Here is a 14,800-nt window from a genome sequence, read left to right as displayed (position 1 = left end):
AGCACCTCTGTGAAACTGAGGTACAGTACCCCTTGGTCTCCAAGTTTAAAAACATTCTTTATGCATCCTGAGGGTTCTTTTAATACTGAATTTCTATATGCTTTCTCTAAAATTGATTTTTTCTGGACATGTTGCATTACACTGGTAAAGGAATATGGCAAGTCTTTTTATAAAGTTAAGGGGGTGAATTCTTCCATTTGCAATTGCTGAGTAGAGAGGAAGATGATCATTTGAGACTCTGATTGGCACTAAACCTTGAAAAGGGAGCAATGTGCATGTTTAATGACTGGGTGTAAGGAATGAAGATGTAACCTCACTCCAAGCACATGCCTTGATGGTGGATATTTTCAGTACAATGAATGTGGTAAAGTGAACAGCCTCTTTCCATTACTAAGGGCACCTTGTAACCAAAGTCATATAGAAGAAGGGCTTGTATGACAGAAGAGGCAAAAAAAAGTCAGGGCAGTTCACAATGCAGCTGGTATCGTATTTCTAACCAACAAGGCAATGGCAAGGAGAAGGCTATTTTAATGAGCCATTCACAAGTCAGGAGGTGGAAGGAAAAGAAAGAAGGGAACAGAGCTTGGCCACCAGCTGCCAGCAGTCCTCACCACCAAGAGCTCTTTCAGGCAAGTAATCTCCTGCTATGGTTTGTTACATAGCAAGAGAAGGCATTATACATTGAATTGATGCTAGAGAGGGAAACAAGATGGATAACTTTTGAATTATAGAATAGATTTATGGGATACAAAAGACACTAGCTGTCTGCATAGACCAGCAGAAGAATTAGTGAATTGTTTTATATTAATGATGGTAGTTTTGTGTCCAGATATGTTTGAGGGTATTACAGGCATGCTCTAATGTTAGCACGTTTGCCATATACTACTAAATCTTTTTGGACAGATAAACCAACCTCTGCCTTAGGATTAACCACATTCAAACAGAACTCTTAGGGGGAGCATGTACAATGTAGGTACATTTATTTTGTGGCACTTTTTAGATATAATGGCTCTGTGGCTGTTGCATTGGCAAGTTGGTAGTAGAAAATACATCACAATAAAGTACATAGGATTGTTTTGTTTTGTTTTTTGCCACACAGGGCAAAGTTTGCTCTACTTTTGGGAACAAGTGGCAGTTAATCAGCAAGTAGAAGTTGGTTTGCTGTTTTTAAAATCAAATATCTGATTGGACCTGGGGCAAATTTTCTGCAAATCTGGGGCAAAACTGTGGAACAGCACAGTGGAACATTCCCCTATGGAAAAAAATATTCAGGCCCCCTATGTGCTTGTCATTGAATAAGGTCACATGTATTACTCTATTTACATACACAGTTATTTCAGCAGCAGTCTGATGGAGGATTCCTGTGTTTTCAGAGAAGCTGGGTATGGCTTGTTTTAGGGTACATCAGAAAGGGAATCACATAGAATCACATAGAGATATATAGGCATATATTTAGTCTATATACATAAGGGATGTATAACTTGCAACCCTTTAACTGCTGACAAATTGCTAGCCCCACTGCAGGTAAGACATCCCTCATTTATGTTATTTATTTCCCACTCAGATTTTTGCCCTAGCCTTCCTGAATTTCAAGGGGCCTCTTCTTCCTTCACTCTGGCTCTCAGGCAGGGCTTCAGCATTCATATGGCACAGGTTGTTAGGGGTTGAAGTTTAGGGGTTCACTCCTAAAGGGGGTTTAGGTTGTTAGGGGCTGTCAATAGGATTGTCCATTCCAACACTCTCAGAGTTTGCCACCCATTTGCTGTGAACACATGCAGCATTTATTGAGGTCACTAATTCGGTCACAAGGAGCACTCCTCAGGAAGGTGATGTGTCACACATACAGCAAATGTATTTATAGTGCACACACATTATAACCCATGATAAAGCAAACAGCAGGTCTGAAATGGTTAAGGAGTTTTAGGAGTCTATGATTCTCAATGGTTTTAAGCATTTTGCAATAAAAGCTACTTTTTTACCCAAGATATTCCGGTGTGGGCGACTTTGTTTTCACACACACACTATATAGTTGAATGAATTTTGTTTAGTGATTTGTGTTTGGTACATGAATGATATTATAAATCAGGATTCTTTATATAAAGGATTATAGGCTAATATATTTAAATGTAATAAATAAAGATCTGACAGCTGTGTTATAACTTGTAGGTTTTCATTCAGGTTGACAGACGAACAAAAGAATAAACCATGTCTGAAAGGTAAGTACAGATGGGCTTTGTGCTCTGTCCTCCAAATGTCATTTCATTTGCTTGTTAAAAATAAAGAAACTAATGCATAGAGTTTTTGGTATATAGCACTTTTATATATATCATTCTGCACATAAGTACTAGTAGCAGTTGGAGAATAGCCTCTGCGAACAATATTGAAGAGAGAGATGGCCCCTATAGTAGCAGTGGGAATAATATCCTCTGGGAAGGGACTGTGGCTGTGGGATAACAGGTATAGTAGGGAGAGATGGTGCTTATAGTAGCAGCGGGGGGATAATAACCTCAGGGAAGGGACTGGGGCTGTGGGATAGCAGTTATAGTAGGGAGAGATGGTGCCTATATTAGCAGTGGGGATAATAGCCTTTGGGAATGGCTGTGGGATATCAGGTATAGTAGGGAGAGATGGTGCCTATAGTAGCAGTGGGGATAAAAGCCTCTGGGAAGGGACTGTGGCTGTGGGATAGCAGGTATAGTAGGGAGAGATGGTGCCTATAGTAGCAATGGGGATAATAGCCTCTAGGAAGGGACTATGGCTGTGGCATAGCAGGTATAGTAGTAGTATGAGTGGGACCTATAGTAGCAGAAGGAATAACAGACTTTTGGATTTCAATTGATGGGTAGCTTTACAGTAAACCATTGTTAAAGCAAATCTCATAACCAGATTATTAGATTAATTATATAGCAGCACAGTATATACACAAACTGTCTGATCTTTCAATGGGGAAAAATGAAATATAGTAATTAATATACTATTAATATACTATTTATATTTTTTACTGTTTATATTATTATAAAACACATTGTAACTTTTTCTTTTCTTTTAATCCATACATGAAGCACAGAGGTAAGATCCCCTTTTTACATTTCAGAAATATTCTAAAACAAGACACTTATGTGCAAATATCTAAATTTAACTTTGTTATTTCTAGAGAAAATCAAAAATTCCAGCTTCCAGAAGGCTACTTCTGAAGGTATGTTATGTTTAGTTTATTAGGTTTTTTGCTATAAATAGCCTAAAACGAAGAGGGGTTGCATTAACAGTGAACCATACACTAACCCAAAATACTCTTTTTTTAAAACCAACACTGACTGAGGAACTGTGTTTTAGACAGTTTTCAGTGACTCCCCACATTGCCTCTCTTTCCCAGACAACATGGCTCCTTTGTCTCCCATTATGCACTAAGCCTATAGTGGTTTGTAATATACATTCAATAAGCCAAGATTGCATTGAATCACAGGAGAGGAAGCAATATTGCACCAGTAAAGAACTGTACCCCTGGGTCCTATACTTCCTGCTTTGTCCCTCTTCACTAAACTGACCCTTCCAATAGACAGAAGCCTCAAGAAGGTTACCTTAAGCCCCTAACTAAGGGGGTTTAAGACACAATGATATTCTTATACTGTATAATCTGCATATACAATGGTAAAATCTAAAAAAGTGTAGATACTTAGTGTAACCACTAGGTGGACCCCACAACAACATGTTAGGAAATAATATGTTAATTGAGCCCCAGTAGCAGACCCATTGAAAGAGAGAAGGAAAATAAATAGTTAATGGTTGGATGTGTAGGAATGATGATTACCCAGTAACCTGTATGAATACAATAAAAGCAAACAATTGGAAGGTGTTTTTTTATCTTTAAGAGTCACGGGGAGCATGTACACAATGTACATTAAGCTCAAAACAGCATGAAACCTGTTAGTTTTGACACTCTAACATCCATGTATTTTATATATTTTCAATATTAAAGTTGCTGAAAGTAACAAGTAGATCTTAACTATCAACTAGATCACTCATTATCTGGATTTATGAATAATAATAATAATAATGCTTATCCATGAAAAAATAATTAAGATAATTTTAAGCATAATTTTTAAGCAATATGTATATATTGTACCTACAAGTTTCAGATCCACAGAAAGCAGAACAATGTAACCACAATAGCGAGAGGGCCACCAAATAAGCATAAACACATATATATGACACCTCCCCTCTGCCCCTTGTCGAGCTACAACTGCCAGAAGGGAATGAATTCCAAATGGATGCAGGTTGGACTTCTATATCCACAGAAAGTAGTAATATATTAATAATATAAATGACGTGACATTGCATTCAGCCCAAATGTACCCATCAGTCCTATGTAGGTACCTATTACAGTAAGAGGGCCCCAAATCAGCATAAATACATTGTGGCTCAAAACAAAATCTCATCCCTTAAGGTGGCCATACACGGGCAGAGTTTAGCTGCCGATTCAGGTCCTTTAGATCACTAAAGGACCTGAATCGGCAGCTAAAATCTCATTGATTGAACTGATATTCAGCATCTTATCTGCCCGTATATGAGCACCCCCGGCAGGCCTACACGAATGACATAAATTTGGTTTAATTCAAATTAGCGCAATATATCGGGAGAAGATTCACTCATTTGGCAACCTTGCCAAAGGATCCGATCTTACCATGTATGGCCACCTTTAGGCTACTATTGGACAACAACACTCAAAAGCTTTTTAAAATAACATATAAATAATAGGGAGGTTAATTTCCTTCTTTAAAAAGTTTGACACCTGATATACCAAAACCAAGCAGCCATCTGCGCCTTCTGCTGAAATCATATAAAAGTGCATAAAGTTTATTATATGGTGTTTATTATAGTGGTCCAAACTGGGGGGGGGGGGTGCAAAGGAATATTGGAGAGTTGGAAAAGTGCTTGTTGTAGCTAACACCACCCCCCCCCATCCTTCCTGACCTGGTCCATTTTGAGAGACATATTGGGATAGTTTAAGAGCAAGGTTGGCAAACAGGACTTTATGGAAGTTATATACCAACAATAAAACCTCCCTTCTCCTAACAGAATAAGAGAAAGCTCAGTGATTTGGTGGGTTTCCTTTGGTGCAGCTGCAATTGGCCATTTTTTTTTTGCACTCTGTATGGTGTATTTAAAGTATAACCACAGGCCTGTGAGCTACTTTTCATAATGCAGTGAACTGTGGTATGCTCGAACTGTGGTATGCTCCCTAAACTTAAGAGCAGCAGCCAACCCATCCTTTAGCTTACGTATCATTCAGTTTTGCAAGTTAGGGAGTATCAGGAGATGCAGTCTGCACCTTACCACCTGCCTTGGACAAGGCTAGCTGTGCCTCCTAAAGCTGTACTCTGCAGAAAATCTTGAAAATACAGAATCTTAGGAAGTACAAAAGAACATTGTTTTTTTATGAACAACTAGCCATACAGAGTGCAAGCTCTAAAACTTTAAAACATAGTAGGCTGCATTGGCAGGGTAGCTCCCCAAGAGAGAACAGGTATATTTTGGATGTCTAAAGTAAGTGTGGTTATTGTGTTCCCATTGTTAAATTTCATGTGAATTGTGGTAATTGACATTTCATTTTAACTGAAGTGCTAGTTCTCCTCACTTAGTAGTGCCACCACCAGCTTTACCTTAATAGCAGGTAGACATGCAATTGCATGTAATTGCATCTCTTGGGATTTTGTGAATGGGGCAACAACCCCACTCATCCCCAGCCTACAACTAATATATATATATATATATATATATATATATAATTTCTTATATTCAGCCACCACATGCCATATATATTCCCTTAAAATTAGGAAAGTCTGCAATAGTTTAATGCTGATTTCTCTAATTTATACTATTATACGCTAAACTACATGGCAGACTTTATCTCACCCACAAAATCTTGTTGTGCAACAGCACAAGATTTTGTGGGATGCTACAAAATCTGATCCCCCCTGCCAGATCAGATCAGATAAAGTTGGATGGTGAATTTTGTTCCTGCATTTACATCTGCCAGTCAGTGTATTTCGATGAAAATAAAATGTTTTTAAAACCTCAAGATTTTATCTTGCCAGATGCAGACACAGCATACAGGGTTCCCTTCTGCATAGCAAATCTGTAATGCAGTTTACACATCAGACTATTCATTATTACAGTCCCATAATTGTCCGACACCATCCTACAAAATCTCTTATATAGTTTAGCTTACATTCCACCCATTTATGTCCACAACCTATCTGTTCTCCTGCCCTTGCTCCACCTTGGAATCACCTCTTTATATGACCTCCTAGGAACAGATCTGTGAGAAAATGTTGTTCCATCTGTCTGAGTTGCTCTTCTGTGGAATGTTTGTACTATGTGACCTTTTAAGTTATTGACAAGTTAACAAGAAGCCATTTGTACATAGGGCCAAAGTGTCAGAGCCAAGACATTCCCCACCTGCTTCCCTTCTGCCTTCCCAGGAACCTCTCCTTCTTCTGTTGACCTGGGTTTGAGAGGGGTGCCTGTGCTCCTCTGCTCATACTAAGTGATGTAGTTGCTCATGTGGCCCCAGTCTGTCAGCCCAGCTACCAATCAGTGGGTTACTGTACCTATTACAGGGGGAGGAGGGGCACAACCCGTACAAATATTTGGTCAGGGCTTCATCATCCATTTAAGTTGTAAAAGGGGATAGCTGTATGTGCCATGCCATGTTGCTTGTCACACCTAGAAAAAGGGAATCATCTGTCCTGATTTAACACTGTACACCTTGTGACAAATAAAAATCAAGGCTAGATTCTATACTTATTGCATTCATTTGGCACATCAGGTGCAACTTTCTGTGCCTGTATTGTGGCTAAGAAATATGAACTTTGCACACTTGCCATGTGTTCATAAATGTACCTTAATGTTTTCATATTTATATACCCTTGCTGTGAGGCTGCAGGGGCCCTGGCCAAATGTTGGTCAGGTAAGGGGTCTTTTTCAAAAGCTACACCGGAATCATTTTTTTGTGGACTCAGATGTGATATATATATTGATGTATTTAAAGACAAGCTGTTGACTATTTCCTTTTGCAGACTCTTATGCTTCAGAAGGCGACTGAGGAGCTGGAAAAAGAGAAGAGAGAGGCAGATGAGGAGAAGACAAGGATTCTAGATGAAAAGGTTCCATCTTTGCAAATTGCTGGGCTTTCCCTCCAGCAGCTGCAGGTAAGATATTTGCATTCATTCATATAAAACCCAGTGTAGCTTGATTTGCAGTAAAGATCTCCATATTGCTTTTCCTGGTGTCCTGTGTGTCTTTATCTCATATTTTGAACCCTTTACCCATTCCTTTTTTGGTACAGTCCATATCAAATGCCATTTTCCCTTCCCCTTCCCTTCTCTGTTTCTTATGACCCACAGTTCCCAACTGTTATCCTGTTCTGGTGCATTGTTTTTTCTATGTTCTTCTCTGCTGTTGACCATTCATGTGGCCTTCTATAGCCCTCCCTTGTATTTCATGATAGTCATAGTAAAGCAGCAGGATTGGTGACTGCTATTTATGTCCGCTTGACTTTCTCTCCTGGACTCTCTGGGCACATGCGCAGGTGATGCCACTGTTAACTACTACACTGCCTGTTATCTTGAGCTAGGAAGAAGTGGGGTGTATTAAGCCATATCAGTGGTGAGGTTCAGGAGAGAGGTCTCTATAAGGGACCAAGCTTGTGTAAATGGATTTCATTCTGCTTTAACTCAACTTAATATATACTGCTCAAATCTATGGTCTTCCATGATCCTCCAATGTGCCATTTTGGTCACAACTATATTTATAAAAATACCCTTTGTCCACTGAGTTCCAGCTGTTGTAGGGCTACAACTTCCATTACCCCAGTGGCAGGTGGAACAGTGGGGTATCAATCTCGCTTAAATACACCTGTGGAGAAACACTACGTGTGCAATTACCTTTAAGCACAAACAGTGTTTAGAATCCTGTTGCCTTTCTACAGCACAAGCACCACTGGTGCCACTCAAGGCAGCACTCAGTGCCACTCTGACCTGAACAGTTTCACATTCACTTGAATTGCAACTATACTTAAAAACATACGCACATGCATCTTAAGGTATTTGACCATTTTTTTTTTGTTAGCGGAAGGCAGTGTTTTCACTATAGAACATGAAGTTCCCAATGGGTTCCTATAATCAGGCCTCAAAAAAACCAGCAGGACATTACCCTAAGGGAGGCTACCTGTGCAAAACAAGACAATTATCACTGAAAAAACAGGTTTTCTCACACACAGCAATTTCTATTATCATCATTGTTTTGCCTTGAATCTGTATTAAACTGACAATATCACATTTTTTAGGAACTGTGCACAAAATTACACAAACAAATTGATTCAGTAGATGAGGAACGTTATGACATTGAAGTAAAAGTAAAGAAGCATGACATAGAGGTACGTTTTTTTAAATTCTCATTTCTTTGTAAACATTTGTAACTGACAATAAAGTTAGGTGATCTCTTTGTGCCTTTAATGTGTTTTAGCACAGTGGGTTATGCAGTGCAGCAGTACTAGGTAGAAAGAGTATGATAACAATTACCACATATGTTGAGACAACTGGTGGATAGTCTCTAGGAAGGGACTGTGGTTTTTTGATAGCAGGTATAGTAAGGAGAGATGGTGCCTATAGTAGCAGTAGGAATAATAGCCTCTGGGAAGGGACTGTGGCTGTGAGATAGCAGGTATAGTAGGGAGATATGGTGCCTATAGTAGCAGTGGGGGGATAATAGCCTCTGGGAAGGGACTGTGGCTGTGGGATAGCAGGTATAGTAGGGAGAGATGGTGCCTATAGTAGCAGTGGGGGGATAAAAATCCTGTGAAGAGACTGTGGCTGTGGGATAGCAGGTATAGTAGGGAGAGATGGTGCCTATAGTAGCAGTGGGATATTAGCCTCTGGGAAGGGACTGTGGCTGTGGGATAGCAGGTATAGTAGGGAGAGATGGTGCCTATAGTAGCAGTGGGGGGATAATAACCTCTAGGAAGGGACTGTAGCTGTAGGATAGCAGGTATAGTAGGGGGAGATGGTGCCTATAGTAGCAGTGGGGGGATAAAAATCCTGTGAAGAGACTGTGGCTGTGGGATAGCAGATATAGTAGGGAGAGATGGTGCCTATAGTAGCAGTGGGGATAATAGCCTCTGGGAAGGGACTGTGGTTGTGGGATAGCAGGTATAGTAGGGAGGGATGGTGCCTATAGTAGCAGTGGGGGGATAATAGCCTCTGGGAAGGGACTGGGGCTGTGGGATAGCAGGTATAGTAGGGAGAGATGGTGCCTATAGTAGCAGTGAGGATAATAGCCTCTGGGAAGGGACTGTGGCTGTGGGATAGCAGGTATAGTAGGGAGAAATAGTCCCTATAGTAGCAGTGGGGATAATAGCCTTATACAAAGAAGTCAAAGAAGTCTACTGTGTCTCATATCACATGGCACTTATTCCCTGTGTATATATACATATTTATTGTATTTATTATAACACTTGTCCTCCCTGTGTGTAATTTTGTAAGATTGTACAGCGCTGCGTGTCCTTGTAGCGCTTTATAAATAAAGTTATACATAAATACATACATACATACAGTGGAACCCTAGATCCTAGAAAAGCCTGCACCTCAAGTTGGACAATCTACTATACAATAATTATTTTGAATGTAAATTCTCAGATGTTGGATCCATTTACAAATCTATATCACTATCAATCTTCAGTATAAAACATTATCCTGTTTCCATAGATTGAAGGTTTAACTCAAAAGATTTTTGACCTGAAAGGAAAATTCAAGCGGCCCAACTTGAAAAGAGTGCGTATCTCGGCAGATGCTATGCTCAAAGCCCTTCTGGGAAACACACACAAGGTTTCTGTAGATCTAAGAGCCAACCTGAAATCTGTGAGAAAGGAAGATGAGAAGGTGAGTGCTCATATAACCCAAGAGGTTTATAATAAGAGACAAAGAGCAAGAACATCTGAAACAGGACAAATGGGTAGTAAAACTGGACAGACTGGAAAGGGAAGTCAAAGATGCTGGACAGACTTGCAACTCATTTGCTGTTAGTGTGAACATTCAATTGCTATTTATATATCATGCATAAACATTTTATTAAAAAAAATTTTTTTGTATTTTCATTTCTCTTGCCAATACAGGAAAAGACAGTAGAAGTTACTGATTGGCGTAAGAACATTGAAGCCATGTCTGGCATGGAGGGCAGAAAGAAGAAATTCGACACCAGCAATGCTTAAAAACCAAGGTAAATTATTTTAATATCAGTTATGCAAATTATAATGTATTCTGTAATACGAAGGTTCTTAAACGTGGAGAAGTGGCAGGGGGACTTTCCCTAAAAATCATTTAGGGTGCGGTTTACGGAGAATGCCTCCGAGACACACCTGAAAGTACAGCTTAAATGTCAGTTAAGTGAAATTTTGGGGAAACACTTATTTTCTTAGAACTATGGCTAGTGCACTAGTGTTTTCCGAGAGTTGAGCTTGAGATGAAAATATTATGTTAACATTAGTTTGCAGTAAAATGTGGGGTCTCAAAAGATTTTTTCAAGATCCATCATAACACTACTGTGGTTCTCATTATTTTGTTAAGGTAATATAAATCATATCCAATTGATCTAATTCAGAAAAAGTAGCCACTGGTGTCCCAGATGTCACAGAATTACAATTACAATTTTTAGGAGTTGTGCAGTGCTGAAGGTAGCATGGTTAAAGGAAAACTATACCCCCAGAATGACTATTTAACCAACAGATAGTTTATATTATGTTAAGTGACCTATTAAAGAATCTCGCCAAACTGGAATAAATTTATCAGTAAATATTGCCCTTTTACATCGTTTCCCTTGATACACCATTTAGTGATGGGCTGTGTGCTCCCTAGAGATCACCTGATCAACTGTAATAGGAAGTAGTGTAGAAGCAAAAGACAGAACTCTGTCCTATAATTGACTGATGTGGCCTAGCATGTTTGTGTCTCTTGGCTTGTTTGTGTGCACTGTGAATCCTATGATCCCAGGAGGCGGCCCTTAATTCTTAAAAATATTTTCTATTTAGGATCACCCAACAGCACATACTACTAAAAAAGTATATTATTTATATATATTTATATTTATTTAGATTTAGAGAAAGATTGCTGACCAATTCCTATTCACAAAATACGACATTGATCTAAAGCAGGGATCCCCAACCTTTTATACCCATGAGCCACATTCAAATGGAAAAAGTGTTGAGGAGCAACACAAGCATGGAAAAAGTTCCTAGGGGTTGCAGTGAGAGCTATAATTGGCTACTTAATAGCCCCTATGTGGACTGGCAGCCCATAGAAGGCTCTGTTTGGCTTTACACTGGGTTTTATGCAATCAACACTTGCCTCCAAGCCAGGAATTCTTAAATAAGCACCTGCTTTGAGGTCACTGGGAACAACATCCAAGGGGTTGGTGAGCAACATGTTGCTCACAAGCCACTGGTTGGGGAACACTGGTCTAAAGCAACACCATAACCTGCTTTTTCCAAGGTTCTGCACTTCAGAGCTTCATCTTGGGCATGCTAATACACTTATCTCTCATTGTCTGACACCTAATCTCCATCACTACCCCTTTTATAATAGACAATTTTTATTAAAAACCTGAATTGCCCCTCTTGCCTCCTTATTTACAGTGAAACCCAACTAACATGTTTATATTATTATGCAAGCTCTGAGAGGCTGGCATGTATGCCTTTCTGGAATATGTGGGCCGAGGCCATGAAGCCTTTTTTACAAGGTTTGAGTCACACCTCTCACCAGATTTATTTTATTCATTCCTTAAATCTTTTATCCTTTTCACATCACATTAAAGCTGCATCGATTACGTAATCCAAAAAATGAAAGGGTTTGTGACAACTGTGTGCACACGTCTTATTTCATCTGCCTCTTAAATAAGGGCTGACTTCATTTAAAGGGTGAGGTAAACAGCACTCCAGGCAAGAGGATAATTGCTTTTCAGCACTTCTTCATTACTTGTCATGTTACAAGACGGGGTGTTGACAAACATACAAATCTGCACTGAAATAAAAATTGTCATGAAAAGGCCTGCCGGAATATTTAATGCTCGATTTATGAGAGTGACTCAAAATATGGTGTTTGAACAAAGGATCATTGTATAAAGGCTAATGAGCCAACACTGTAATATTTCTACTGTGCAGGGAAATTAATAAAGAAATGCCTGGATTTTCCCACGCCATTGACCAAAATATCTAATGTATTTCTGCTATTTTGGGCATTTATTTTTCTACCATATTTGAATTCATTCATATATGACTAGTCAAAATGGTTCTTTCCTAGAATAGAAATTATTGTTCCAACTAGGCAATCGCTCTACATGTGCATGTAGAGGTGCCACCTTTCTGGAAAAAATACTGGCCTTCCTAAATATTTATCTTTCTTCCTATCAATAACATTGGGATTAAGCACCATTTTTACCAGACAGGGTGAAATTTGCCATGTTTTTTTTTGCCCCTCCTCTAACTTTCATGCCATTCAGAGGAAAAAGTTAGGAAGCACCTGCAAACACGGACCATATTGGGGCCCTGTACTGTAGACAAAGGGTACAATATGCTCCGCTTTGGACAACTGCCAGTGCAAGTCAGGGTTTTTACATAAAACTGGCCCATGGACATCCGAATTATCTGGTGGAAGCAAAATCATCAACCAAAAGTGACCTATATTTGAAGACTTAGGGGCCCATTTACTTACACATGAACCGGGCGAATGCGTCCGATTGCGTCCGATTGCGTTTTTTTCGTAATGATCGGTATTTGGCGATTTTTTCGGAAAATTATCGCAACTTTTTCGTTGCCATCCGAATGTTGCGCAAAATCTGGCGATTTTTTCGAAGCGTTAAAACTTGCGCGAAAAATCACGCCTTTTTCGTAGCCATTCCGAATGTTGCGCAAAATGTTGCGATTTTTTCGTAGCGTTCGGATTCATTCAAGCTTCAGTATGGTGACTTTTCTTGGGCCAGATTGGAGCTGCAGGGTGCCATTGAGTCCCATGGGAGGCTTCCAAAATCATGCTAAGTCTGAAAGTTTCGGCTGCCGCTTACGAGCGCTCAATACGAAAAAGTCGCGACAAGATACAAGCGAATCGTAATGGCTACAAAAAACTCGCGTTTTTTCGCGAAAATCGTATTGGTAACGAAAAAGTTGCGTCAATTTCCGAAAAGTCGTAAAGGCGCCGAAAAAATCGCAAAAAATACGAAAAAATCGCAAAATGTTCGTTTTCCAATCGGAATTTTTCCAATTCAGATTCGAATTCGTGTTTTAGTAAATCAGCCCCTAAACCTTTATACAATAATTTGATCCTGCCAGACCTGATAGATTATTTGTAGGAAATGAATTTATTGGCAACACCCAGCAAGTGCTCAAGTTGCGCCATTCTTATGCCCAGTCCTGTTATTCATGGGTACTTAGGTTTAATACCCATATCAGGTCCATAAGCACTAGCACCTAAAACTGGCCATACACGCACCAATATTATCGTACGTAACGAGGCTTGTGGTTTGACGAGGCGACCAGTATTGGCAAAAGCCAATATACATGATTATAAGACATTATTAAACCAGGGTTTTTGTTTTCATTTTACAGACCTGGAGATGGTTCCCGAAGACTTGCAACATTTCATAGAACTTCTGACTATTATGTAAAAATGGATACAAGAATACACAAAGCATCATAACATTCTGATTGCTGAAATATTTATGGTTCCTTTAATATGTAAAAAAAAATGTATAATGTTCTTTTTCAAAAACCTTTTCACATAACTGAGCAACTACCCAGGTCATGGGATATTGCACAGAGGGCTGCCATGTTTCACAGCTGGTGGGGAAGAGCTCAAACCTGAGCAGTTTGTCTTTTGGATGAATTCACACAAGCAGAGAATATGTCTCATGTGCCATGATCCTTAGAGATGATGCTTTGGAAGTGTAAATAGGTCAACATCCTGAGATTCATCAGAGATTTGCATTCTTTATTCTAAAAAAATTAAAATCACTGTGAAAAACACAACCTTTTTCTTCTTTCTTACCCCCTATAAAAAGCTATTATAGAAAGCATTTCCTGTTTATGGGGTCAAGTAGGCTTGTGCGATGGCTAGATTTTAAAAAATGTGAGACATGGATATAATTCAACTGAAAACGAATCTTTATGGGGGGGTTATTTACTGATCTTATATTCTGCTGCAAAAAAATCTATGGCATTTTAGTCATGTATGACAGGCAGCAATACATTGGACTAATAAATGTATTGGACTGAACAGTTACTGTTCTACTTATTCCCTGCATCACCAAAAACATTTCACCTGCATTTTCTGCTAAGGTAGCCAGCTTTAGTGTATTAAGTATGCAATGTCAGCATTGTCACCTTAACTCTTTTACACCAGACAACTGTGCACTTCTGGTACTTATATGGACTGTTTATGAATATATTGTGCTCTTTACTTTAGGGGTATTTCCTGTGGAGGGATTTTGGATTACCTAGGAAACTATATATAATTTTTTTCAGGACAACCTAAGCTTTTCTGTAAAAAGATATAGGCTTAAAAAAATTAAAAAAAATCCTTAATATAAACACATATATCTAGAACATAATTTTTTTTATGCATCAAAAAATAACTAATTTGGATAGTCCCCTGAAAATGCACCAATTCCAAATATGTACAGTTTTATGGAGATTGTATGGGCCACAAACTCCCAGCAGTACACCACTACATTTCCAATGCACCACTCTGTACTTTAG

General features: G+C 39.1%; 1 protein-coding gene across 3 annotated transcripts; it reads left to right on the top strand.

Annotated features, from left to right (window-relative positions):
- Positions 1 to 362: 362 nt before the first annotated feature.
- tnni1.2 (troponin I type 1 (skeletal, slow), gene 2) lies at positions 363 to 14,318 on the top strand. Of its 3 annotated transcripts, none has more exons than XM_031897768.1 (9): positions 363 to 629; positions 2,167 to 2,216; positions 3,063 to 3,069; positions 3,155 to 3,196; positions 7,080 to 7,211; positions 8,348 to 8,437; positions 9,765 to 9,938; positions 10,172 to 10,275; positions 13,652 to 14,318. In XM_031897768.1, the coding sequence occupies exons 2-8, from the start codon at positions 2,206 to 2,208 to the stop codon at positions 10,265 to 10,267; spliced, it is 552 nt and encodes a 183-aa protein (XP_031753628.1). In that variant the 5' UTR covers positions 363 to 629; positions 2,167 to 2,205; the 3' UTR covers positions 10,268 to 10,275; positions 13,652 to 14,318.
- Positions 14,319 to 14,800: the final 482 nt, after the last annotated feature.

The sequence above is a fragment of the Xenopus tropicalis genome, chromosome 3, assembly GCF_000004195.4.
Source record: "Xenopus tropicalis strain Nigerian chromosome 3, UCB_Xtro_10.0, whole genome shotgun sequence".
Taxonomy (NCBI): domain Eukaryota; kingdom Metazoa; phylum Chordata; class Amphibia; order Anura; family Pipidae; genus Xenopus; species Xenopus tropicalis.
The sequence above is the reverse complement of the archived record's forward strand: the minus strand, read 5'-3'. Positions and strand labels throughout refer to the sequence as shown.

Bases quoted from the DNA above. Each gene is read 5' to 3' on its own strand.
- tnni1.2 (XM_031897768.1), top strand. The intron at 8,438-9,764 runs GTACGTTTTTTT...CTGTTTCCATAG, and splicing joins TAAAGAAGCATGACATAGAG to ATTGAAGGTTTAACTCAAAA. The intron at 9,939-10,171 runs GTGAGTGCTCAT...TTGCCAATACAG, and splicing joins TGAGAAAGGAAGATGAGAAG to GAAAAGACAGTAGAAGTTAC.